This window comes from Herpailurus yagouaroundi, unplaced genomic scaffold (genome assembly GCF_014898765.1).
Source record: "Herpailurus yagouaroundi ecotype Mexico unplaced genomic scaffold, PumYag 77, whole genome shotgun sequence".
In the NCBI taxonomy this organism is placed as follows: Eukaryota; Metazoa; Chordata; class Mammalia; order Carnivora; family Felidae; genus Herpailurus; species Herpailurus yagouaroundi.
The window spans coordinates 36,578,836-36,603,430 of NW_024412388.1; the positions used below are offsets into that span (position 1 = coordinate 36,578,836).

At 38.1% G+C, this 24,595-nt stretch overlaps 1 protein-coding gene across 11 annotated transcripts in view; it reads left to right on the top strand.

Moving 5' to 3' along the window:
- MAST2 (microtubule associated serine/threonine kinase 2) overlaps positions 1-24,595 on the top strand; it is a 221,376-nt gene that overhangs the window by 147,584 nt on the left and 49,197 nt on the right. For all 11 annotated transcript variants that reach the window (XM_040470078.1, XM_040470080.1, XM_040470083.1 and 8 more), the window contains one exon: positions 23,878-23,969. In XM_040470078.1, coding sequence (XP_040326012.1) covers positions 23,878-23,969 — 92 coding nt within the window. The remainder of the gene's footprint in view (positions 1-23,877; positions 23,970-24,595) is intronic.

Here is a 24,595-nt window from a genome sequence, read left to right on the forward strand (position 1 = left end):
TTCTTTCTTTCTTTCTTTCTTTCTTTCTTTCTTTCTTTCTTTCTTTCGAGCACGTGCAAGAGGCGCCTGGGTGGCTCAGTCAACTAAGGTCTGACTCTTGATTTCAGCTTAGGTCATGATCTCACAGTTCATGAACTGAACCCTGCACTGGGTTCTGTGCTGACAGTACAGAGTCTGTTTGGGATTCTCTCTCTTCCTTTCTCTCTCCCCTATCCACTTCCTCTCTCTTGCTGTTGCTCTCCCTCAAAATAAAGAGCGACACTAAACTGACTGAGCCACCCAGACACTCCTCAGATTTCTATTAGTTGAATTTTGACTTAAAGAAATTCATCTTCCCATTATTGATCGTATTGTCTGACTTTCTTAACATTGGATTTCTTAAAGTGTTTTGACTACTGTTGTGAATGGTTTTCTACATAGTTATTGCTAGTATATGCAAAGATTACAATTTTATATCTTTCCATGCTATCCTCATTTTTTTGTTTTCTCTTTTTTTCTTTTTTCTTTTTTTTACTTTAATTGGCCAGAGCTTCTGGCATTAGGTTTAGGGATAGCAATTAGAGTAGGTACCCTTGTGTTTTTCCTTGGCCTCAAAGGGAATATAGTTTTCCTTGAGTATAATTTTTCCTTTAAATTTTGAGTAAAGATCCTTTTTGAAATTAAGAAAATGTCTTTTGTTTTCTGTTTTCTTGAGAATTTCTTTATATTCAAAGATACATATCAAATACTTTTTCTCTTTATTTTTCTCTCAAATGTTGATACATTTCAGTTGTACAATATGAAAAAAATCACATTTGCTAATATCAACATCACTCTTATCAGCAAAGTATAAACATTGGGAAGCAGTCAAAATCATGATACAAGTTTTTCAAAATTCTGATTTTTGCTCAAAAGTTTAAATTTATCATTGGCAACAAATACTTTCAGTTGTTTTCCTTAAAGTGATAAGCTTGTTTTGTTCATTTCCAGAAAATGTTTGCAGGTTCTTAAGTCTGAATAACTGTAAAATGATGTTCATGGAAAAAACGTGGCTCACAAACAATGGCATGTCTTCTTCAACACAGTTATTGTACTTTGATAATTCAGCAGTAGTATTTAACGCATAATTAATCATTTTGTCATGTAGAATATTTAAAAGATAGTCAATATTTTTAAAACGTAACCTCTACACTCAACATGGGGCTTAAACTCACAACCCCAAATTCAAGAGTCACATGCTATCCAAACTGAGCCAGGCAGGTGCCTCTAAAGAGTGTCAGGATTTAACGAAATTACTAATTGTTATTGCTGCAATAAGAACATTCTAAGTGAATCTAGTTGTCTCCCCCCACCCCCACAAATGAATGGTTGTGAAAAAAACTATGACTACTTTAATTTGTGCTGAGGTGCTTCAGAAGTTTTACCCACTTTGATGTTGTAAAACCAGTACAAATGTTACCCAGTGAAAAAAGCCAAATGATGTCTCAGTGTTCCTATAAAAATAGTTTTGACTTTGCAGTCCTTTTGAAGGGGCCTCAGGGCCCTTCTGGGGTCTGTGGACCTACTTGATCACAGTATTTTTTAAAATTAAGTTTGCTAAAATTTTATAGAATTAAAACATATATATTTATAAAGGAAATGGGCCCATAATTTTCTTAGGCTGTTGTTATCTGGCTTTGAATCAAAGTTATACTATTGTTATAAAATAACTTAGGCAGCTCTCCATCTTACTCTATTTTTCTGCACAACTTTATAAGACATGAATTACTTGTTCCTTGAAAGTTTGTTAGTTTTCTCCTACAAAGCTACCTGGCGTGTGGTGGGAGTTGCGTGGAGATGCATAATAAATTCTGTAATGAAAGGTTATACAAAATTCAGTGCCAGTGTGTGGAAACCAATGTCTCATTTTGCTCTGGAGAACACAAGGAAGGCTTTAGAGATGAGGAAAGTCTTGACTTGAGAAGAGAGGAATTGACACACACTTGTCAGGTAGACCTTGTATTTAATAGAAGCAATAGCATGTGCAAGGGAGTAGAAACATAATGGCATGGACTTGTTTAGCATTGGGGTGTAAAGTGTGGGGAGAGTGGATTTGTAGAGAGATGATAGATAGGACAAGTCAGCGTGGGGCCATATCATGGCATGGCATGCTAATAACTAAGTTAGATATTTACTTGGCTCTGGCAGTTGTCAGAGGATTTTGAGCAGAGGTTTGAGGTGACCATTTGCTGGTTTTCTTTAAACTTACTGCTGTAGGTTAGATTTGAACCATGGTTGTACCAGTTAAAATGCACCGTAATCACTACTATCATGTTACTGCTTAATACACATTTCTTCTATCTGGGCAAATCTTCTATCACAACCACCCTCTTCCTGTTCACTTTACATATGTGTAATCCACCCACATTTAAAATTTTTTTTTTTCAACGCTTATTTATTTTGGGGACAGAGAGAGACAGAGCATGAACAGGGGAGGGGCAGAGAGAGAGGGAGACACAGAATCGGAAACAGGCTCCAGGCTCTGAGCCATCAGCCCAGAGCCTGACGCGGGGCTCGAACTCACGGACCGCGAGATCGTGACCTGGCTGAAGTCGGACGCTTAACTGACTGCGCCACCCAGGCGCCCCCACCCACATTTTAAATTTAGCTTTTATTTTGTCAAATATATGGACATAATTTTAAAAGTCAGTTCTTTAAGTCTTAGAAAACTTGGGTGTTCTCTTACTCCATTCTTACCACTCTTGATTTTTACTTCTTAAATGTAATCACTTTATTTTTTATTTTTTAAAATGTTTATTTCTTTTGAGAGAGAAAGTGAGAGCGCATAAGCAGGGGTGGGGCAGATAGAGAGAAGGAGAGAGAGAATCCTAAGCTGGTTCCATGCTGTCAGCTCAGAGCCTGACACAGGGCTTGATCCCACAAACCGTGAGATCATGACCTGAGCCGAAATCAAGATTCGGGATACTTAACTAGGAAGTAACTACTTTAAAAATCATTTTATCTATATAAATGTTAAACTATTATGAATTCATAATTATTATTCCTAATTGAGTCATTACATACTATATTCTATTTGTTTTCTTTTATGCCTTTTTGTTTTCCTGGGGGTAATAATTGTCTCATCTTTGCATTGCTTTATATTCTATGTAGAATTCATTTATTCATTATAAAATTTTCCATCTAAGCTGCAAAGTGCTTCTCTATATCAAATGATCAAATCACCCCAGCATTATTCTTCCTAGAGGCCTCTCACCTTCTGCTCTGGTCTAGACTGATTACTCTCCAGTCCTCTGACATAGTTGTTGTCATGGAATTCCCAGTACCTCTCCACTGTGGGTTCTGAGTTCCTCAGACCTTCTGCCTTCTTCTTAGTTGACTCTCATTTTTATGGAGCATAGACACCCAGATTCTTAAAAGGAACCTGTGTCAGTATATGTTGCCTGAGTTCTCTTCCCTGACATATCTAAGTTTCTTCTTTCTTGGTCTCTGAAGGCCAAGGATTGATTATATATGCACATTTTTTAGTCCTTTGAGTGCCTGGCATAGAACCTTAAAATTAACTGTCACTGAAAACCACTGTCACAGAGTTTGACTACTGAAAGTGGAGGCCTAGTCCTTCAGGTAGCCTCTGTACTCATCTGCTTCACAGAAACAGAACTCTGTTTTAATCTTATCTATTATGGAAATTTGGGCACAGGACAGACAGCTGGGTTATTTATTAAGGAAGGAGGCAGAAGAGGGTTGTTACTAATGCAGGGTTTAATCTGGATGTTGGACTAACATATAGAGTACAAGACATTTTTGTATTTCCCTTTAACCAGTAACTTTCAAAGAAACTGGTCTGGAAATGTAACTTGGGAATGGGTTCATAATTTGGAATTTCCAAAGAAATATGGAAACCGTGGAAACTAGTGAAGACAAACCAAATTTACCACATCTTCCCAGACACTGTGTAATCAGGAGTAACTTTATACTATTTCATTTTACCAGGGCCCTTATTTGTGAAGGGCCTCTGTAGTGGAAATATACTTCATTCAAAGACAAAATCCTTAGTCTCATTGGCCACTTTCCTTTGATTACCAAGAGATGTACTGCTTTAAAAATGTATGACAGGACCATTCTCTCCCATTCATTAGTTATCCAAATAATAACAACTGTGGTTCAGCCATTGTCCCAGGCATTGGAAATACAGACATGCTTAGAATAAACAAATTCTGAAGCAGTCCCCAGTCTAGGGCTTTTAAATTTCTCTCCTATCTCTACTATCAGGTTTATTTATTTAGACCTCTGGGAATGTGACCTATAGTCACCAGTGACAGAATTATCTGGTATGTAGGTGGTGGGCACATTTACTAAGGTGTGGTGGGCAACTCTTTCTTCATCTTGAGACTGGGAGTGGAGACATGTTGCCACTGTCATGTTAGAGAATCTTCCCACTATGTTACACAATTCCAGGGGAGGACATTACACTGATCTACATTTGCCCAGGTTCCCCTCTTCTCATGTTTTTTACTTTAAAAGTATCAGTTCATTCCAAACATTCTGGGTGTTTTAAAATTTTTTTTAAGTTTATTTATTTATTTTGAGAGGGGGGGGGAGGGGCGGAGAGAGAGAGAATCCCAAGCAGGCTCTGCACTGTCAGCACACAGCCCAACGTGGGGCTAGAACTCGTGAACCGTGAGATCATTACCTGAGCCAAAACCAAGAGTCAGACATTTCACCGACTGAGTCACCTAGGTGCCCTGCATTCTGGGTCTTTTAAATCCATGTGGTGATACCTTGGACATTGACATTTGAGCATTAGACCTTTGTTTGTTTCTTTTCACTGTAAGTTGGTATCATTGCAGGACCTTGTTGCTGAGACTTTTAGGTTTGGCTATTATAATCTGCTATCAACTGAATCATGCCCTTGTTTTTGTGGATACATGCCTTCTGAGTTATCTTTTTTTTTATTATTATATAAAGTTTATTTATTTATTTTGAGAGAATGAGAGAGCACAAACAGGGGAGGGGTCAGAGAGAGAGGCAGGAAGAATCTCAAGCAGGCTCTACACCACACTTAGTGCAGAGCTCGATGCTGGGCTTGATCCCATGACTGTGAGATCATGACCTGAGCTGAAATCAAGAGTTGGACACTTAACCAACTGAGCCACCTGGGCACCCCTTAATCATCTTTAGAATGGAGCTCCACATTAAGAAAGTCCCAGAGCAAAGAGATGTAAATTACATTAGGTTTCAAAGAATGTTAGTACCTTATTGTGACTTAGGGCAAGCTATTTAGCCTGTCTGTGCCTCAAGTTCCTTATCTGTATGAAGGGAATAATAATATAACTACTCCATAGGGTATGAGATACTACATGTAGTGCTTTAAACAGTGCCTGGTTAGCACTTAATAAATATTAGCTATTATGATTATTGCTTTACATGCATAGCCAAATTCAGTAGATTGTGAAGAAAATGCCACAGGACCTAATTCTAAAAAAAACAGTACCTGAATGGTGGAAACCAGTGTTGGAACTTCTAAGAAAGGGACTAGTGAGGAGGTGTACTGGTTTTGATTTCCTTTAGGGGAAAGAGGATAAGGCCTTAAGCTTGTTTTGGGTAAGGAGACTCTAAGGTACCATAGAATTGAGACCCCATATATAATTAGGACCCTCAAAGGACTTTGCCCCCAGTGGACTAAGAAAACAGTTTACCCACTGGCATGGAGAAATGAAAATTTCTTTAGTCTCATCTGTGTAAATAGGGCTATTAATAATTAAAAAGTTTCCCTTGAGAATTTTTAACTGTAGGGCTTTTATTCAAGTGAATTTGGGGCCTGGAGTTTATAGTGTATATGTGGCCTAGGAAGTGATTCTAGGTGGTAATAACCTTGACAAGTCTTTTAGAAACTGAAAATTTCATTTAAATGACATACCCTCAAATCACATAGTACAACTTTCCCATAAACAAAGCCACACTGAAAGTGATTTCATAGTACAAAAGAAACTGATCATAAAGGAAACGATTCACCACAACTGAGATTCAATAGAAAAAAAGAAACAGTCACACTTGGGTGGCTCAATTGGTTGAGCGTCAGACTCTTGATTTTGGCTCGGGTCATGATTCCAGGGTCATGGGATCAAGCCTTGAGTTGGTCTCTGCACTGAGCATAAGCCTGCTTAAGAGTCTGTCTGTCTGTCTCTCTCTTTCTCCCACTACCCCAACCCCGTGTTCTCTCTCTCTCAAATTAAAAAAGGAAAGAAACTATAAGCCTAAGAACTTTGGAAAATAGCATTATGGATAAAGATTATAAAATAAGTATATTAAAAAAAATTTTTTATTACATTTCTTTATTTTTGAGAGGCAGAGAAAGAGCATGAGTGGGAGAGGGGCAGAGTGAGAGGGAGACACAGAGCCCGAAGTAGGCTCTGAGCTGTCAGCACAGAGCCCGATGCGGGGCTTGAACCCACGAACCACGAGATCATGACCTGAGCTGAAGCCGGATGCTCACCCAGGCACCCCATAAAATAAGTATATTTAAAATGAATAAAAATATAAAAGGAGACACAAGAGAAGAAACACATATATTTAGTAAAAAAGACCAGGCGTATCTGGGAAGAATGCAAATTAGAATTCAAGAAATTAGATATGTTGTCATTGGGACGGCTGGGTAGCTCAGTCAGTTAAGTATCTGACTCTTAATTTTGGCTCAGGTCATGGTCTCTCGGTTCAAGGGATTGAGCCCGGCATTAAGCTCCACACTGACAGCAAAGAGCCTGCTTGGGATTCTCTCTCTCCTTCTCTTTCTGTTCTCTCCTGCTCATGTGTGCACTCTCTTTCTCTCTCCCTCTTAAATAAACTTAAAAATAAATAAATATATTGTGTCCTTGAATTTGAAAACTTTACAGGTTATATAGTAAAACCATAGACAAAGTTAGTAAATTTTTTAATTAAAAATTTTTCTTTAAGTATTTATTTATTTTTGAGAGAGGGTGAGCAGAGAGAGAGAGGGTGAGAGAGAATCTGAATCAGGCTCCACACTGTCAGCACAGAGCCCTATGTGGGAGTCAAAGTCACAAACTCTGAGATCATGACCCAAGCGGAAGTGAGACGCTTAACCAACTGAGCTACCCAGGTGCCCCTATTTTTTTTTTTTTTAATTTTTAAAATTTTGAGAGCACAAGGAGGAGAGAGGGACAGAAGGAGAGAGAGGGAGAACCCCAAGCAGGTTCCATGCTGAGCTTGATGTAGGACTCAATCCCACAACCCTGGGATCATGATGTAAGCCAAAATCAAGAGTCAGATCGCCTGAGCCACCCAGGTGCCCCCAAAGTGAGTAAAATTTTATCTAGAGTGCAGCACAGAGATGAAAGATGTAAAGTATGGATGAGAGCTAAGAAGTATGGAAGATACAATATGAATGTCCAACAAAATATAGAGAAATGGGGGAAAGGCAGTATTCATAGAGATAATGATCGAGACCTTCCAAAATTGATTAGAAATAAAATAACATCATGAAGCACAATAAGCAGAAATAAATCTCCATCTAGAAACATTGCAGTCAACTTGCAGAACCATAAAAAGAGAGGTCTTAAAAGCAGCTAGAGAACCCTCAAGAATTAACAAAAGCTAAAAGAACTCTAATAAATGAGTTCAGGGAGGAAGTTCACCCAAGAAAATTGAAGACAGATATACATACAAATGTTCATAGCAATATTATTTTCAAAAGTCAAAAAATAGAAACAACCAAGTGTCCATCAATTTATAAATGGATAAATAAAATGTGGCATATTCACACAATGGAATATTATTTAGCCATAAAAAGAAATGAAGTATTGATAAATACTACAATACGGATGAATCTGGAAAACATTACGTTAACTGAAAGGAGCCAGACACAAAGACTATATAATGTATTATTCCATTTCTATGAAATATCCAGAATAGGTAAATCCATAGAGACAGAAAGTACATTGGTCATTTCCTGGGAAGGGAGGTGGGGGAGGAATGGGGGATGGAGAGTGATTATTTATGGCTAAAGGAGTTCTTTTGGGGCTTCATGAAAATGTTCTGGAATTAGTGGTGATGGTTGCATAGCCTTGTGAGTATACTAAAAACCCCTGACCGGTGTACTTGAAAAGGTTGAATTTTGTGGTATGTGAATTATATCTATACACCAAAGTTAATGGTAAAAAAAAAAAAAAAGGAACTTGAGAAAAAAAATTATTTACAAAGGAGCAGTAATCCTAAGAGCAAGCTCCTTAACAGTAATAATAGGGGGAGCCATAAAACAACAGAATAATGTCTTTAAGATATTGAGAAAAAAGTCACTCTCAGTAAATGGTTGTAGAATTCCATACCTGCTTAATTATCATTGGAAGTCATTGAGCAAAATAAAGACATTTTCAGACAAACATCAAAATTGAGAATGTTGATCAGTATCACATTCTCACTGAAATCATTGCTAAGCGAGATCCAAGAGGAAATGCTGAGCAAAGAAATTGGAAAATATATGAGTAAATTTAAGCAAGCAGTTCTTGTGTAAAACAATAATAATTATTAATTTGGCAATATGAAAGCAAGCTAGACCCAAAATACGGGAGCAAATAATATGTAAATTGAAAGGGAATAGGAAGGAATTGGAGTTAGGATTCTCTAATTTTGTATAGAAGGGTTGAGATATTGGCTAACCTTGTTAAAACTTTAACTTTTTTCAAAAAGAAAATTAAACAGTGTATAATTTCCAAATCAATGAAGCAGGGTTAAAAAACTACTTGATTAATCCAAGAAGAGCTGTCATCTAAAGAAAAAAAAAAAGAAAAGGTAGAGTAAGGGGGATTAGGGGAGAGCAGGTCACAGTATCATAGGGATTGGGGTAGGTGACATTTTAGTAAGGTCTTGAAAGAGTAAGGGATTTTTGCCATTGTATTGCTGCAGAAAGAGCATTTCAGCTAGAGGGAATAATTAGTGCAATTACTCTAGCTTGTGATCTCCATGTGAAATTAGCCTTTGGAAGGTTTTGGGCAGAGTGAAATAATCTGATTGATGCTTTCACTGTGACTACTTGTGTTGAGAAGAGACTGGGAATAGGAGACAATAGTAAACCAGAGAGAATAGTTAGGAAGCTGTCAAAATAATCTAGGCAAGAGATAAATAACGGATTTATTTCTAACTAAGCAGCACCCTTTATTGACTGAGCGAACACACTTTTCTCCCACTCTACCTTCTCAGTCTTTGTTTTCTTATTTATTTACTCATTCACTTTTTAAAGTCAGTATAATTTACAATGTTATAAATGTTTCAGGTGTACAATATAGTGATATAACAATTCTAAAAAAATTTTTTTTAATGTTTATTTATTTTGAGGGAGACAGAGACAGAATGCGAGTGGGTTAGGGGCAGAGAGAGAGGGAAACACAGTATCCAAAGCAGGCTCCAGGCTCCGAACTGTCAGCACAGAGCCCGAGGTGGGGCTTGAACTGTGAGATCATGACCTGAGCCGAAGTCGGACACTCAACCAACTGAGCCACCCAGGCGTCCCATGATACAACAATTCTATACGTTACTCCATGCTCATCGCTAATAAAATGCACTCAGTCCTCTTCATCTATTTCATCCATCCCTCCACCCACCTCCCCTCTGATAACCATCAGTTTATTCTCTGTAGTTAAGATTCTGGTTTTGTTTCTCTCTTTTTTTATTCATTTGTTTTGTTTCTTAAATTCCACATATGAGTGAAATCATGTGGCATTTGTCTTTCTCTGATTTATTTCACTTAATATTTTACCCAATAGATCCATCTATGTTATTACAAATGGCAAGATTTCATTATTTTTTATGGCTGAGTAATATTCCATTCTGTGTGTGTGTGTGTGTGTGTGTGTGTGTGTGTGTATATGTATGTGTGTGTGTGTATATATATACACATACACACACACACATACATATATATACACACAGACACACACACCACATCTTTTTTATCCATTCGTCATTCGATGGATACTTGGGTTGCTTTCATATCTTTGCTATTGTAAATAATGCTGCAATAAACATCGGGGTGCATATATCTTTTTGAATTAGTCTTTTTGTACTCTTTGGGTAAATACTCAGTAGGGAATAACTGGATCATATGGTAATTCTATTTTTAATTTTTTGAGCAACCTCCATACTGTTTTCTACAGTGGCTGCACCAGTTTGCATTCCCATTAACAGTGCACAGTGCACAAGGGTTCCTTTTTCTCCACATCCTCACCAACACTTACTGTTTCTTGTGTTTTTGATTTTACCCATTCTGACATGTGTCTGAGGTGGTATCACTTTGATTTTGATTTTCATTTCCCTGATGATGAGTGATGTTGAGCATCTTTTCATGTGTCTGTTGGCTATCTGTATGTTTTCTTTGGAGAAAGTCTGTTTATGTCTGCTTTTTTAAAAGTTGGGTTATTTTATTTTTTTGGTATTGAGTTGTATCAGTTCTTTATGTATTTTGGATATTAGCTCCTTATCGGATATATCATTTGCAAATAACTTCTCCCATTAAGTAGATTGTCTTTTAGTTTTGTTAATGGTTTCCTTGGCTGTGGAGAAGCTTTTTATTTTGGGGTAGCCTCAGTAGTTTATTTTGCTTTTGTTTCCCTTGCTTCAGGCGATATATCTAGAAAAGTGTTGCCTTGGCTGATGCCAAACAAATTACTGCCTGTGCTCTCGTCTAGGATTTTTATGGTCTCAGGTCTCAAATTTAGATCTTTAATCCATTTTGAGTTTATTTTTGTGTGTGGTGTAAGAAAGTGGTCCAGTTTCATTCTTTTTTTAATAAACAGTTTTATTATTTTTTAAATATTTATTTTGAGAGAGAGAGAGAAAGGGAGAGACAGAATGGCAAGCAGGCTCTGCAGGGCTCAGTCTCATGAACCATAAGATTGTGACCTGAGCCGAAATCAAGTTGGACGCTTAACCAACTGAGGCACCCAGGCGCCTCCAGTTTCATTCTTTTTTATGTAGCTGTCCAGTTTTCCCAACACCACTGTCAAAGAGACTGTCTTTTTCCCATTGTATAATATTGTCTCTTTGTCAAAGATTAATTGACCATATCATCATAGGTTTATTTCTGGGCTTTCTATTGTGTTCCATGGATCTATGTGCCTATTTTTGTGTCAGTACCATACTGTTAAGATTACTACAGCTTTGTATTATATCTTATTAAATGTTGAAATCTGGGATCGTGAGACCAGCAGTTTTGTTCTTCTTTTTCTTACATTTATTCATTTTTGAGAGACCGAGAACATGAGCAGGGAAGGGGCAGAGAGAGAGGGAGACAGAATCAGAAGCAGGCTCCAGGCTCTGAGCTGTCAGCACAGAGCCCAATGCGGGACTCGAACCCACAAACCATGAGATCATGACCTGAGACGAAGTTGGACGCTTAACCGACTGAGCCACCCAGGCTCCCCTTGTTCTTCATTTTCAAGATTGCTTTGGCTATTCAGGGTCTTTTGTGGTTCCATACAAATATAGGATTATTTCTCCTAGTTCTATGAAAAAAAAAATATTTTTTTAAGATTTTGTTTTTTTAGGGGCATCTGGGTGGCTCAGTCAGTTAAACGTCTGACTTCATCTCAGGTCATGATCTTGCAGTTTGTTCAAGCCCCGCGTCAGGCTCCATGCTGACAGCTCAGAGCCTGGATCCAGCTTCTAATTCTGCATCTCCCTCTCTGTCTCTGCCCCTCTACTGCTCACTCTGTGTCTCTCTCTCTCAAAAATAAATAAACATTTAAAAAAAATTTTAAAGATTTTATTTTTTTAAGTGATCTCCACACCAACATGGGGTCCGAACTCACAGCCCTGAAACCCAAGAGTCACATGCTGTATCTACTGAGCCAGCCCAGCGTCCCTGTTGATATTTTTATAGGGTTTTATTAAAACTGTCGATTGCTGTGGGTAATATGGACATTTCAGCAGTATTTGTTCTCCCAGTCCATGAACAGGGAACATCTTTACATTATTTTGTGTCATCTTTAATTTCTTTCATCAGTGTTTTATAGTTTGTAGAATACAGGCCTTTTAGGTATTTTATTCTTTTTGGTGCAATTATAAATGGCATTGTTTTCTTAATTTCTCTTTCTGTTACCTCATTATTAGTGCATAGAAGTGCAACAGATTTCTGTATGTTGTTTTTGTATCCTGTGACTTTATTGAATTCATGTATCCATTCTAGCAGTTTTTTGGTGGACTCTTTCAGGTTTTCTATATATAGTATCATGTCATCTGCAAATAGTGAAAGTTTTACTTCTTCCCTACCAGTTTGGATGCCTTTTTTTCTTGTCTGATTGCTGTGGCTAGGACTTACAGTACTGTGTTGAATAAAAGTGGTGAGAATGGACATCCTGATCTTAGGGGGAAGCTCTCAGTTTTTCATATATGGCCTTTATTATGTTGGGGTACATTCCCTCTAAACCTACTTTGCTAAGGGTTTTTTTTTTTTTTTTTTTATGAATGGATGTTGTGCTTTGTCAAATGCTTTTTCTGCATCTATTGAAATGATCAGATGGTTTTAAACCCTTCTCTTGTTTATGTGATGTGTCAGGTTATTTGATTTGCAAATATTGAGCCACCCTTGCATCCAGAAATAAATCCCACTTGATTGTGGTGAGTGGATTTTTTTAATGTATTGTTGGATTTGATTAGCTAGTATTTTGTTGAGGGTTTTTACATCTATGTTTATCAGAGATATTGACCTGTTTTGTTTTTTTTTTTGTAGTGTTTTTATCTGGTTTTATCTGTAGTGTTTTTATTTGTAATGCTGACCTCATAGAATGAATTTGCAAGTCTAGCTTTTCAGTCTTTATAGGGACATTATCATGGTTGTTACTCTGAGATAACATCTGGAAGTACTTGACCTTACTTAAATGACCCCAAATTCTTCTATATTTTATTGATCATACTTAATGAACCAGAAGTGGCCTTTTCCTCATTCTAAATTCTGAAGGGAAGTAGCCATGTGTTAGCCAATTACAGAGTTCTCAAGTTTCTAGGAGCACTTGGACTTGTGGGATTTGGGGTTTGGAGAGGTATGAGGAGCCTGCAGACCATGCATCCTACTCTGTACCCTGTATTGCTTCAGACTGGGAAGCAGACCTCCTAAATGAGTTTATAGCAGCTCCTGCAAGGAGGGAAGCAGGGCTCAGATTTGAATACCTGCTAGTAGATAGATGGAAGGAGGAATTTTTGAAGGCTGGGATCTCTCCAAATATGGCCATAATTCGATGGTATCAAAGAGATGGCACAGCTTTAGTTGTTGCTACCACCATCCACTGAGATGACTGTGTGAAGCTTATAGGATGAAATATCAGGTCTTGCTCAAGTGACCAAGTGACTGGGATAGTACTGAGCAGCAGTCTGGTTTAACACAGTCTTTGCAATAGGCAACAGAGCATCAGCTCAGGGGGGCTTCTAGGTTTCCTCCCATCAGCTGAGAGTTAGCATAGCTGATTCTGTAAACATCCAGTACTTTTGTGTTACTGGGATGAAGGAATTAAGACCTGTTCTTTATTTTCTAGGATCCTGGGGAAATGGCCAGAGCCTGTTGAAATGGAAAAATTAGCCGGTTCCTTGTTTTGTATCTCAGCTGAGTCATGGCATCTTTACCAGGATGTCTGACCTTTTTTTCCCCTGGCAGCTGTCACAGATTTGCCAATTGAGATTATGTGTACCTTCATAAAAAGGCATGTGGCTTGGAAATATGATCTTTAGTGTTGGGGATTTTATTTTAAATTTTAAAAAAATCATGGCAAATGAAATTAGAATCAATTATCTGTCCCCGCAGTGCCAAGAGATCTCCATTTTCATACACAAGAAGTTTAAACATAGTGGTTTGATATATCTTTCATGTGCCAGGTATACAAGTATCCTCTTTTATTTTAATCCTTGTAACAAAGCATATTCATCCACTCGTTCATTTAACAAGTACATTTTGAGAGCCTGCCATGTGCCAGGCAGTGTTCTAGGAATTGAGGAATACAGCAGGAAGCAAAGCATACACAAGCCCCTGCCTGGCCTCCTAGAAATTAGATTCTTTTTTTTTTTTTTTTAATGTTTGTTTATTTTTGAGACAGAGAAAGAACACAAGCAGGGGAAGGGCAGAGAGAGAGGGAGACACAGACTCTGAAGCAGGCTCCAGGCTCTGAGCTGTCAGCACAGAGCCTGACCCGGGGCTTGAACCCATGAACTGTGAGATCATGACCTGAGCCAAAGATAGATGCTTAACCGACTGAGTCACCCAGGCTCCCCTAGAAATTAGACTCTAATAGGAAGAGAGACGGGTGCCTGGGTGGCTCAGTCGGTTGAGCGTCAGTCTTTAGCTCAGGTCATCTCTCAGTTGAGGAGTTTGAGCCCTGTGTCACGTTCTGTGCTGACAGCTCAGAGCCTGGAACCTGCTTCGGATTCTATGCCTCCCTCTGTCTCTGCCCCTCCCCCTTTCTCTGTCTCAAAAATAAATAAATATTAAAAAAAATTTTTTTTATTTAATGGGAAGAGAGACAGCAAACAATATGTGCAAAATATATAGTATGTTAGATAGTGGTAAGTTCTGTTGAGAAAATACATTGTGAAAGGGAGATAGAGAGTTTGGGGAGGAGATTACATTTTAAATAGAATGACTCGGGGAAAATTCATTGAGAAGACTGCACTTGAGCAAAGACAGAAGGAGGTGAGGGTTCAAGCCATGAGGCTATCTGAGCAAACATAGGCAAAGGAAATATCATTTGTAAAGGTTTGGCATACTCTAAGGAAAGGGAGGAGGCCCATGTATCTGGAATAGAGTGAGTAAAAGGGAGAGAGGAAATGGAGATCCAGACCACATAAAGTCTTGTAGGCTGCTATAAGAGCATTGACTTTTACTCTCAGTGAGACAGGGAGAATTTTAAGCAGAAGAGTAACTTTGATACTGCTTATATTAAAAAATTTAGTGGGTACCTGGGTGGCTCAGTCAGTTGAGCATCCAACTTCGGCTCTGGTCTTGTCCTTGCAGTTCCTGAGTTCAAGCCCCACATCAGGCTCACCACTGTCAGCACAGAGCCTGCTTCACATCCTGTGTTCCCCTCTCTCTGCCCCTTGCCTGCTTGTGCTCTCTCAAAATAAATAAAAAACATTATAAAATTTTTTTTTCTTAGAACTTTATTGAGGTATGATTGAAGCATAATAGATTATACATGTTTAAAGCATATCATTTGATGGGTTTTGATATGTGGATACATCTGTGAACCCATTATGACAGTCAAGATAACCTATCTATAAGTCCCCCAAATTTCCTCATGCCTCTTTATAATCCCTCCCTTGCCTCTGGACAGGCAACCATTAATCTGCTGTCACTGTAGATTAGTTAGCATTTTCTTAAATTTTATATAAATGGAATCATTCAGTATGTACTCTTTTATGTCTGGCTTCTTTTTACTTTCAGCCTATTTTGTGATCTATCCACTGTGTGAATCAGTAGTTCATTCCTTTTTATTGCTGAGTAGTTGTCTACTATATGGGTGTATTATGATTTATCATTCATGTCAGTGGATATTTGAGGTAGTTTCTAGGTTTGGCTGCCACAAATAATAAACAGCATATAGTTTAGTCCCGCTATTTTGTCCAATCTGACAGTGTATGTATAGTACACTTATACTTTATGTGGTTATTGGTATAATTGGCTTAAGTCTATTATCTTGCTATTTTTCTTTTTGGTCCTGCTGTACTTGTTTTTTCCTTTCTCCTTTTTCTGCCTTTTTTTGGATTGAGTATATTTTATGATTTCATTTTATTTTCTTCGTTGTCTTATTAACTATACTTTTTTTGGTAGTTGCATTAGTGTTTAGATATAAAATTTTGACTTGTCGCAGTTTACCTTCAAGTAGTACATCACTTCACATTTAATGTAAGAGCCTCACAATGGTACACTTCCATTCTTCCCTCCCAGCCTGTGTGCTGTGGCTGTCCCACATTTTATATCTACATATGTATGTAAAGCCCACAGTAAATTATATTTCCGTTAAAACTCACTTATCCTGTAAAGAGATATTAAAAATAAAAACAAGTGATTTATATTGACCCGCATATTCGCAATTTCTGGTGCTTTTCTTTCCTTTGTGTAGATCCAGATTTCTATCTGGTGTCATGTCCTTCTCCCTGAAGGCCTTTCTTTAATATTTATCATAGTACAGGTCTGTTGGTAATGAATTAGTTCTTCTTTTGTATGTATAAAAAAGTCTTTATTTTGACTACCTTTTTGAGAGATATTTTTGCTTGGTATTAAATTCTGGGTTCAGTGCTTTAAGATGTTTCTTTACCATCTTCTGGCTTGCATCTTTTTAAATGAGAAATCTGTTGTCATTGTTATTTTTGTGCTTGTGTGTATTACATAATTTTTCTATGTGGTGCTATTAAGATTTTATCACTGGTTCTAAGTAATTTGATTATGATGTACACTGGTTACTCATGTTTCTATTTTTTTTTTAAGTTTATTTATTTATTTATGAGAGAATGAGCATAGGAGGGACAGAGAGGAAGAGAGAGAATCCCAAGTAGGCTCCATGCTGTCAGCGTGGAGCCTGATGTGGGGCTCAGTCCCACAAACCAGGAGATCATGACCTGACCCAAAATCAAGAGTTGGACACTTAACTGACTGAGCCACCCAGGCGCCCCACCTCATGCTTCTTGTGCTTGGGGTTCATTGAGCTTCTTGGATCTGTGAGTTTATAATTATCATCAAATTTAGAAATTATTCAGCACTTATTCCTTCAAATATTTTTTATGTCCCTCCCTCCCTTTTAGAGACTCTAATTACTCATCTAGTCTTCTTAAAGTTGTCCCACTGCTCACTTTTGCTCTTTCCATTTTTAAAAATTCTCTTTCCTCTGTTTCATTTTGCATAGTTTCTCTTGCTATGCTTACATTCACTAATCTTTTCTTTTGCAGTGCTTCATCTCTGTTAGTGCCATCCAGTTTAATTTTCATCTGAGACTCTTAATCTCTAGAAGTTTTTTTGTGTGTTTGTAAATGTCATCTATAATCTCTCCTTTACATGTTCATACCTTCCTATACCTTATTGAAAATATGAAATATATTTATAATAACAGTTTTAATATTCTGTTAATTCTAACATCTGTGTCATTTCTGGGTCTATTGATTTCCCCCTTAATTATGGGTCATATTTTCCTGCTTTTGTCCATGTCTAGTAATTTTTTATTATATATACAACTATGAATTTTAGCTTATATGCTGAACATATTCCTTTTTTTTTTTTAATTCCATTTAGTTACCATACAATGTAATAATAGTCTCGGGTATACAATTGAATGATTTCAATGTTTCCATACAATGCCTGGTACTCATTACAACAAGTGCTCTCCTTAATCCCCATCACATATTTAACCCATCCCCCCACCCACCTCTTCTCTGGTAACCATCAGTTCTCTATAGTTAAAAATCTGTTTCTTGGTTTTCTTCTCTTTTTTTTCTTTTTCCCTCTATGTTCGTTTGTTTTGTTTCTTAAATTCCACACATGAGTAAAATCATATGATATTTGTCTGACTTATTTTGCTTGGTATAATACTCTGTAGCTCCATTCACATCATTAGAAATGGCAAGATTTCATTCTTTTTTTATGGCTGAGTAATATTCCATTGTGTATATATATACTCACACATATACACACCACATCTTCTTTATCCATTCATCAGTCAATGGACATTTGGGCTCTTTCCATAATTTGGCTGTTGATGATGATGCTATTAACATTGGGGTGCATATATCTCTTTGAATTAATATTTTTGTGTCCTTTAGGTAAATACCTAGTAGTGCAATTGCTGGATTATAGAGTAGTTCTATTTTTTAACCTTCTGGGGAATCTCTATACTGTTTTTGAGTGGCTACACCAGTCTGCATTCCCACCAACAGTGTGAGAAAATTCCCCTTTCTCTGCATCCTCATCAACACCTGCTGTTTCTTGTGTTATTAATTTTAGCTGTTCTGACTGGTTTGAGGTGATATCTTACTGTAGTTTTGATTTGTATTAATTTGATGATGAGTGATGTTGAGCATCTTTTCATATGTCTGTTAGCCATCTGGATGTCTTCTTTGGAAAAAATGTCTATTCATGTCTTCTGCCCATTTTTTAACTGGATTATTTTTGGGGGAGGGTGTTGAGTTTTATAACTTCTTTATATATTTTGGATACTAACCCTTTATCAGGTATGTCATTTTTTATTGCTTTCCATATTTTTGAGCCTTGTTCTGGGACACAGTTAAGTTACTTGGAAATAGTTTGATCTTTTTAAGGATTGCTTTTAAGCTTTGTTAGGTAAGACCAGAGTAACATTTGGGACTAATATTTTCTTGCTGCTGTACCATGAATTACCAGGTTTTCTCCTTCTGACTGGTAGGAACACAAACTATTCCTAACCCTATGTATACACTGAGGAATTTTCACCTCCTTCTCTTGGGTAGTTTTTTCAGTTCAGGGACACTGACAGGCCCTGTGCAGGTCACGTCCTCCCTGCACTGTTGCTGGGAGGTCTTTTCAGATAGCGATCTGTCCTTAGCGATCACTGTCCTGAATTACTACTTGTCCAATGTCTGAAAATTGTTTTTTTTTTTAAATTCAGCTTATTAGTTATATAAGGTGAGAGGGTAAATATATTGTTATTCCATCATGATTGGAAGTGGAAGTCTTTTCTGATTTATATTTTAAAGGGTGTTTTGTTAAGAATAGATGACAAGGGAACAAGAGTGGAAACACGAATACCAGTGAGGAAGCTATTTTACTTAATTCAAATAAAAGATGATGGTAGCTTGGTCCAAGGTGGTAATGGTGAAAGAAGTAAGAAATGATCAGAATTTGGATATATTTTGATGTTAAGGCCGACAAAATTTATGATGGGTTGATATATAAAAGAAAGAGAAAAGTCCAGAATGACACATAAGGTTTATATTATCTTCATTTTATATTTTAGAACACCAGAGCATGAGAATTTATGAGGCTTGTTCAAGGTCAAACAGCCAATCTCAAACTCAGATCTTTTAATTGCAAAGTCCTATCTCTTTCTAGTGTACCACAGTGACACTAAGACTGTGAGTAGGATAAGCCACAAGTGCTAAGGGGGTGCGAGGAAGAGAAACATTTTTCTGCTTGAAAGAATAAAGGAAAATTCACATAAAACCTAATCTGAGCTCATACTTTCTAAAAATTGGGTAAAACTGAGTAAGTCAAGGAGGGAAGGGTAACTGTTGAGGGAATAGTGACCTGAAGTACAGAAGTCTCTGAGATATCTTTCTACTCAGGATTCCTTTGATCTGGGTAAGCTTTTCAATGGTCAGTATAATTTCATATGTACATTCTGTAAAATGTCTCATGTTCAGAACTTGAAGGGTCTAGAGTTTATTTTCTTGAGAATATTTAGATCTTACTTGCCCTTAGAACAAGAGATTGAATAAGCATAGGTATGATTCTTTTTAAGAAAACCCAAAATACAAAACCTTACCTAAGATCCTTAATTTAAAAAAAAAACAAAAACCTTTTTGTTTAAATGCTTATTCGTTTTTGACAGACAGAGAAAGGGAAACAGAGCATGAGTGGGGAAGAAGCAGAGAAAGAGGGGAGACATAGAATCCAAAGCAGGCTCCAGGCCCTGGGCTGTCAGCACAGAGCGTGATGTGGGGCTTGAACCCACAAACCAAGAGATCTTGATCTGAGCCAAAGTTGGACACCTAACTGACTGAGCCACCCAGGTGGTCCCCCAAAAAAAATTCTTAAAAAAAATTTTTTTTAGGTTTATTTAGTTTGAGAAGGAGCGCGTGCATGTGTGCACAAGTGTGCACGTGAGCTAGGGGGAGAGGTGGGCAGAGAGAGGGAGGGAATCCTAAGCAAGCTCTGCTCCCTCAGTGCAGAGCTGGACGTGGGCTCGATCTCACAACCATGAGATCATGACCTGAGCTGAAGTCAAGAGTTGGATGCTTAACTGACTGAACCACCCAGGTGCCCCCCAAAATTCTTTACAGTAGGGTTAATTTGAATGACTGTGGTAAGGAGTCCAAATTATATTCCACGTATGATGGGAAGCCATTGGGGTTTTAAAACAAGGAATTCACATAATTTCATCTATGGTTTTTAAAATATTACTATGGCTGAGGTGAAGAAAAGACTGGTAGGGGCAGGGGAATGAGTAAGAAGAACAAAAGTGGAAGGAAAATCATTTAGAAATCTTTTATAGAGTTTGGGACACCTGGGTGGCTCAGTCAGTTAAGCATCCAACTTCATCTTAGGTCACAATCTCATAGTTTGTGAGTTCAAGCCCTGCATCAGACCCTTTGCTGACAGCTCAGAGCCTGCTTCGGATTCTGTGTCTCCCTCTCCCTCTGTTCCTCCCTCCCTCCCTTGCTCCCCCCACTCTCAAAAATAAATAAACATTAAAAAAAATTTAAAAAAATATCTTATAGACTTTAACTGAAGTAGTGGTAGTATTGGAAATAGAATGGCTTGGACACAGGATATATTTTTAGGGTATAATTCCACAGAACTTGCTGGTTGTTTTGGATGTGGGTGTGAAGAAAAGAGAATAAGCAACGATTCATAGGTTTTTGCCTAAGCATCTGGACGAATGGTGGTTCCATACAATGAGATAGTACAATGTAGGGAGGAGTAGCAGATTTTAGAAATTCAAGAGCTCTGTTGTGGAAGTGTGAGTTTGAGATGCCTTTTAAGGCATCCAGTTGGAGATGTCAAATAGGCACTTGAATATATGAGTCTTGCACTCACAGGAGAGAGCACAGAGTCAGCAATAAAATGCTGGGTATCATCAACATCAAAGATTTAAAACTGGAAAACTGGAAAAAAATCATTTAGGGAGTGTGTATAGGGAGAGAAAAAAGATATTTCACATCTGAGCCTCAGTACTAAATTATTTAGAGGTCAGGAAGAGAAGGAACAAGTAAAGGAGAATAAAATATGAGCAGCTAGGGAGAGGAAGAAAACCAGGAAATCATCAGGTCCCAGAAACTAAACAAAGAAAAGTATCTCAGGAAGAGTTACACATATTAGGTTGAACAAAAGAAGCCAAACACACACAAAAATACATGGTGTACAATTCTAATTATAGGAGATCCAGTAAAACAAAATTAATAACATGGTGATAGAAGAAAGTAGTTGAGGGACGAGGGGGTTGACTGGAAAAGGGTCACATGGGAATTTCTGGGGTAATAGAATATTTCCGTCTTTTGTTTTGGATGTTATATGGATGTATATAATTGTCTCATTGAACAGAACACTTAAGATCTATATATTTTATTGAATGCAAATTATATCCCAATTTTTTTTTTTTTAAAGAGGGAGTTGAAACTGCAAATGATGTTGAGAGGTTACATGAAATGAGGGTCAGAATCACTGGTGATTTTGATAACAGTGGTTTTAATGGCAAAGATGGGGATGACTATTTAGAATGGACTAACAAGACAATAGGAAATGAAGGTGTGAAAGTGACAAGTACAGAATTACCTACATGGACTCTTTCCTAAACAGGGGAGGAAAGAACTGCACAAGTCAGGGAAGTCTGTGAAAGATTTTCTTTTTATTTTCTTTCTTTAAAAAAATTTTTTTTAATGTTTATTTATTTTTGAGACAGAGAAAGAGCCTGAGTGGGGAGGGGCAGAGAGAGAGAGGAATACAGAATCCAGAGCAGGCTCCAGGCTCTAAGCTGTCAGCACAGAGCCTGATGCGGGGCTCGAACCCATGAACCGTGAGATCATGACATCAGCCGAAATTGGACGCTTAACTGACTGAGCCACCCAGGCACCCCTCTTTTTATTTTCTTGAGATTGAAGAAATGACAGCATGTTTTTATGATGATGAGAATGGTTCAGTAGGAAGTAGAAATTCATGGCATAGGAGAGGGAGGGCAGTGGAGGTGCAGACTTCTTAAGGAGGAGATTCAAGGAGTTGCCTTCAATAGGAGTATGGTCTTCCTTCTGCTGTTGTAGATAAGAAATGAGTATATGGGTACAAATTTAGGTTGGTGGATTTGTAGAGCAGGAATATGAAATATTTTTGTGTTTTTTTTTTTAATCTTTATTTATTTTTGAGAGAGAACGTGTGAGCAAGGGAGGAGCAGAGAGAGAGAGAGGAGACACAGAATCTGAAGCAGGCTTCAGGCTCTGAGCTGTCAGCACAGAGCCTGATGCAGGGCTCAAACTCACAAACCGTGAGATCATGACCTGAGCCGAAGTTGGACACTCAACTGACTGAGCCACCCAGGCACCCCTTGTGTTGTTTCTTTTTACACCCAGTTGGATAAAAAGCAAAGTCAGCATATGAGGATGAGATTTGGGGAAGGAGTACTAGAGGTTTGGAGAGAAGGTGCAAATTAGTTGTCTTGGAGAGAGAGGGTGGGGGGAGGGAGAGCACACATTGCCTAGGTGACTGTAGTATGGTTAATGAGACCCACTTGATATTTATCATCATAAATATAAAGAGACAGTAGCCAGCATGATTTTGGATTTTTCTTTAGTCATCTTCAGCTGCCTGAGTGCGGTTGTAAAATAGATGGAAAGCTGGGTTTGAAAGTGTTGGGATTTCACCAGGACTGTGGTGTCATGTGTGTGTGTGTGTGTGTTGGGCCAAGTTTTAATTAGAACTGAATTTAAAGTGATTTTTGAACAAAGAAGTTGAGAATATAGGGAGTTTGCTGACGACAGAATGAGTTCATGGGAGGCACAGTGTAAGCTTTTTTGTTGGAAGATCAGAGAATAGAGGGAGACTGTGTCAAATTGAGAAAAGGAAGCTTGGAGATATGATGGTGACTGAGATAATGAGGGCTGTAAGACATGATTAGATTCGTCCTCATGGTTTCTTAGGAAAGAGTATTTATTATTTCTAATCATAATTGCATTCTTGAGATTGATCTCAATCCTTTCAGTAGTTTCTCCTGACATTTCCAATAGTTTTTTTATGACCGTCTACCAGTCCTACAGAGTCTGGCTGTGACCTACCCCCATAGCCTTTATAAGCTATTCCTTTTCCTGTCATTCTCCCCTCCTGTCACCCACTTTACTATTTCTTGAACATTCTACCCCTTCCCTCCACTCCTCTATCTTTGTCTTTCTTCAAGCAGTACGCCAGTTTGAGGACAGAAACTTTCTCTTGTTTCTTGTTGCTTCCCTAGCATCTAGAACACTGTCTGGTGCAAAGTAGGTATTTGGTAAATATTTGGATGAATATAAATGGCAAGCTTCCCAAATTGCCTTTCAAATAAATTTATATACAGTTTTCATTGGCAGGTACAGCATAAGGTGGCTTTTCATCATGCTTTGTTTTTCTCCCAACTACAAGAAAAAGCCTCAGGCATTAACATGTAATGGAAAGAGTTTTTAGAAGGAACCCAGGCCTGTTCTAAAATTTATGGTGAAATGAAAGTATTACTTCATTCAGTGATTAAGCAGTTTTTAAGAAATAAATTTCACAGGTTAAGTTAATGGTTTTATTTTTATGGCAAGAACATTAATTTTTATGAGATATGAGAATGTGACTTGTATTTTTTTGTTTTCTAAATCAAATTTACCATGACCATTCTTCTTTAGAAACTATTTAAGACATGGTTGTTACCTTTAGAGGAGCTCCTTGTGTTTTCTTGGGAAGCAAAATCTAAACATTGGAAAAGTGCAGTAGTAATACAAAAGTCAAGACGGTGACAAATTATTATAAGGTGGAACACAATGAATTATGAAATCTTTCTGGGGCAAACAGGATTTGCTGACCTGGTTCAGTTGAAAGTGGTATACTGCTCAGCTCATGTAATGGTGTCACCCTTTTGTTCTTCAATAGCCATTTACGTTCCTTGAGCCCAAGGTGGGCCCCTGTTATAACTGACATTTGTGTTTTCATTGCAGTTGTCGGACAAGTAACCGTAAGAGTTTGATTGTGACCTCTAGCACATCACCTACACTACCACGGCCACACTCACCACTCCATGGCCACACAGGTGAGTGCTTGAAGGTTAAGAAAGGTGGAATGATAAAAAGGACAGGCAGAATGAAAAGAGTGGTCAGTGACACCTAATTTCTTTCCTACTTCTCCCTTTGTGTAGTTCAGCACATCACATTGTCATTTCATGTGGCTGACTGAGGCATACAGAATTCATGGGCATGCTTTCTATGGGAGAATGTGTTCAGTCTGTTTTTGACTTAGGTGTTTCTTGCCTTAACCTGCCACCTTTTCTTTTGGTCTTGTACATATCTTGGGGCCAGGTATGTATCCTGGGTTCATGGCCTCTGTTCTGGTATACTGAGAGTGTGTTACGATTCTAGTCATCTGGGGCCATGTGAAGAGGGCTTCATTAACATTTTGTCCTACCATGGCCAAGGGGAAGTTCTCACAAAGATGGTTTTCTGCTTCATGGAACTCCTGATAACTTTCTCTCTGTTAGAATAGCATTCAACAGGGGCGCCTGTGTGGCGCAGTCGGTTAAGCGTCCGACTTCAGCCAGGTCACGATCTCGCGGTCCGTGAGTTCGAGCCCCACGTCAGGCTCTGGGCTGATGGCTCAGAGCCTGGAGCCTGTTTCCGATTCTGTGTCTCCCTCTCTCTCTGCCCCTCCCCCGTTCATGCT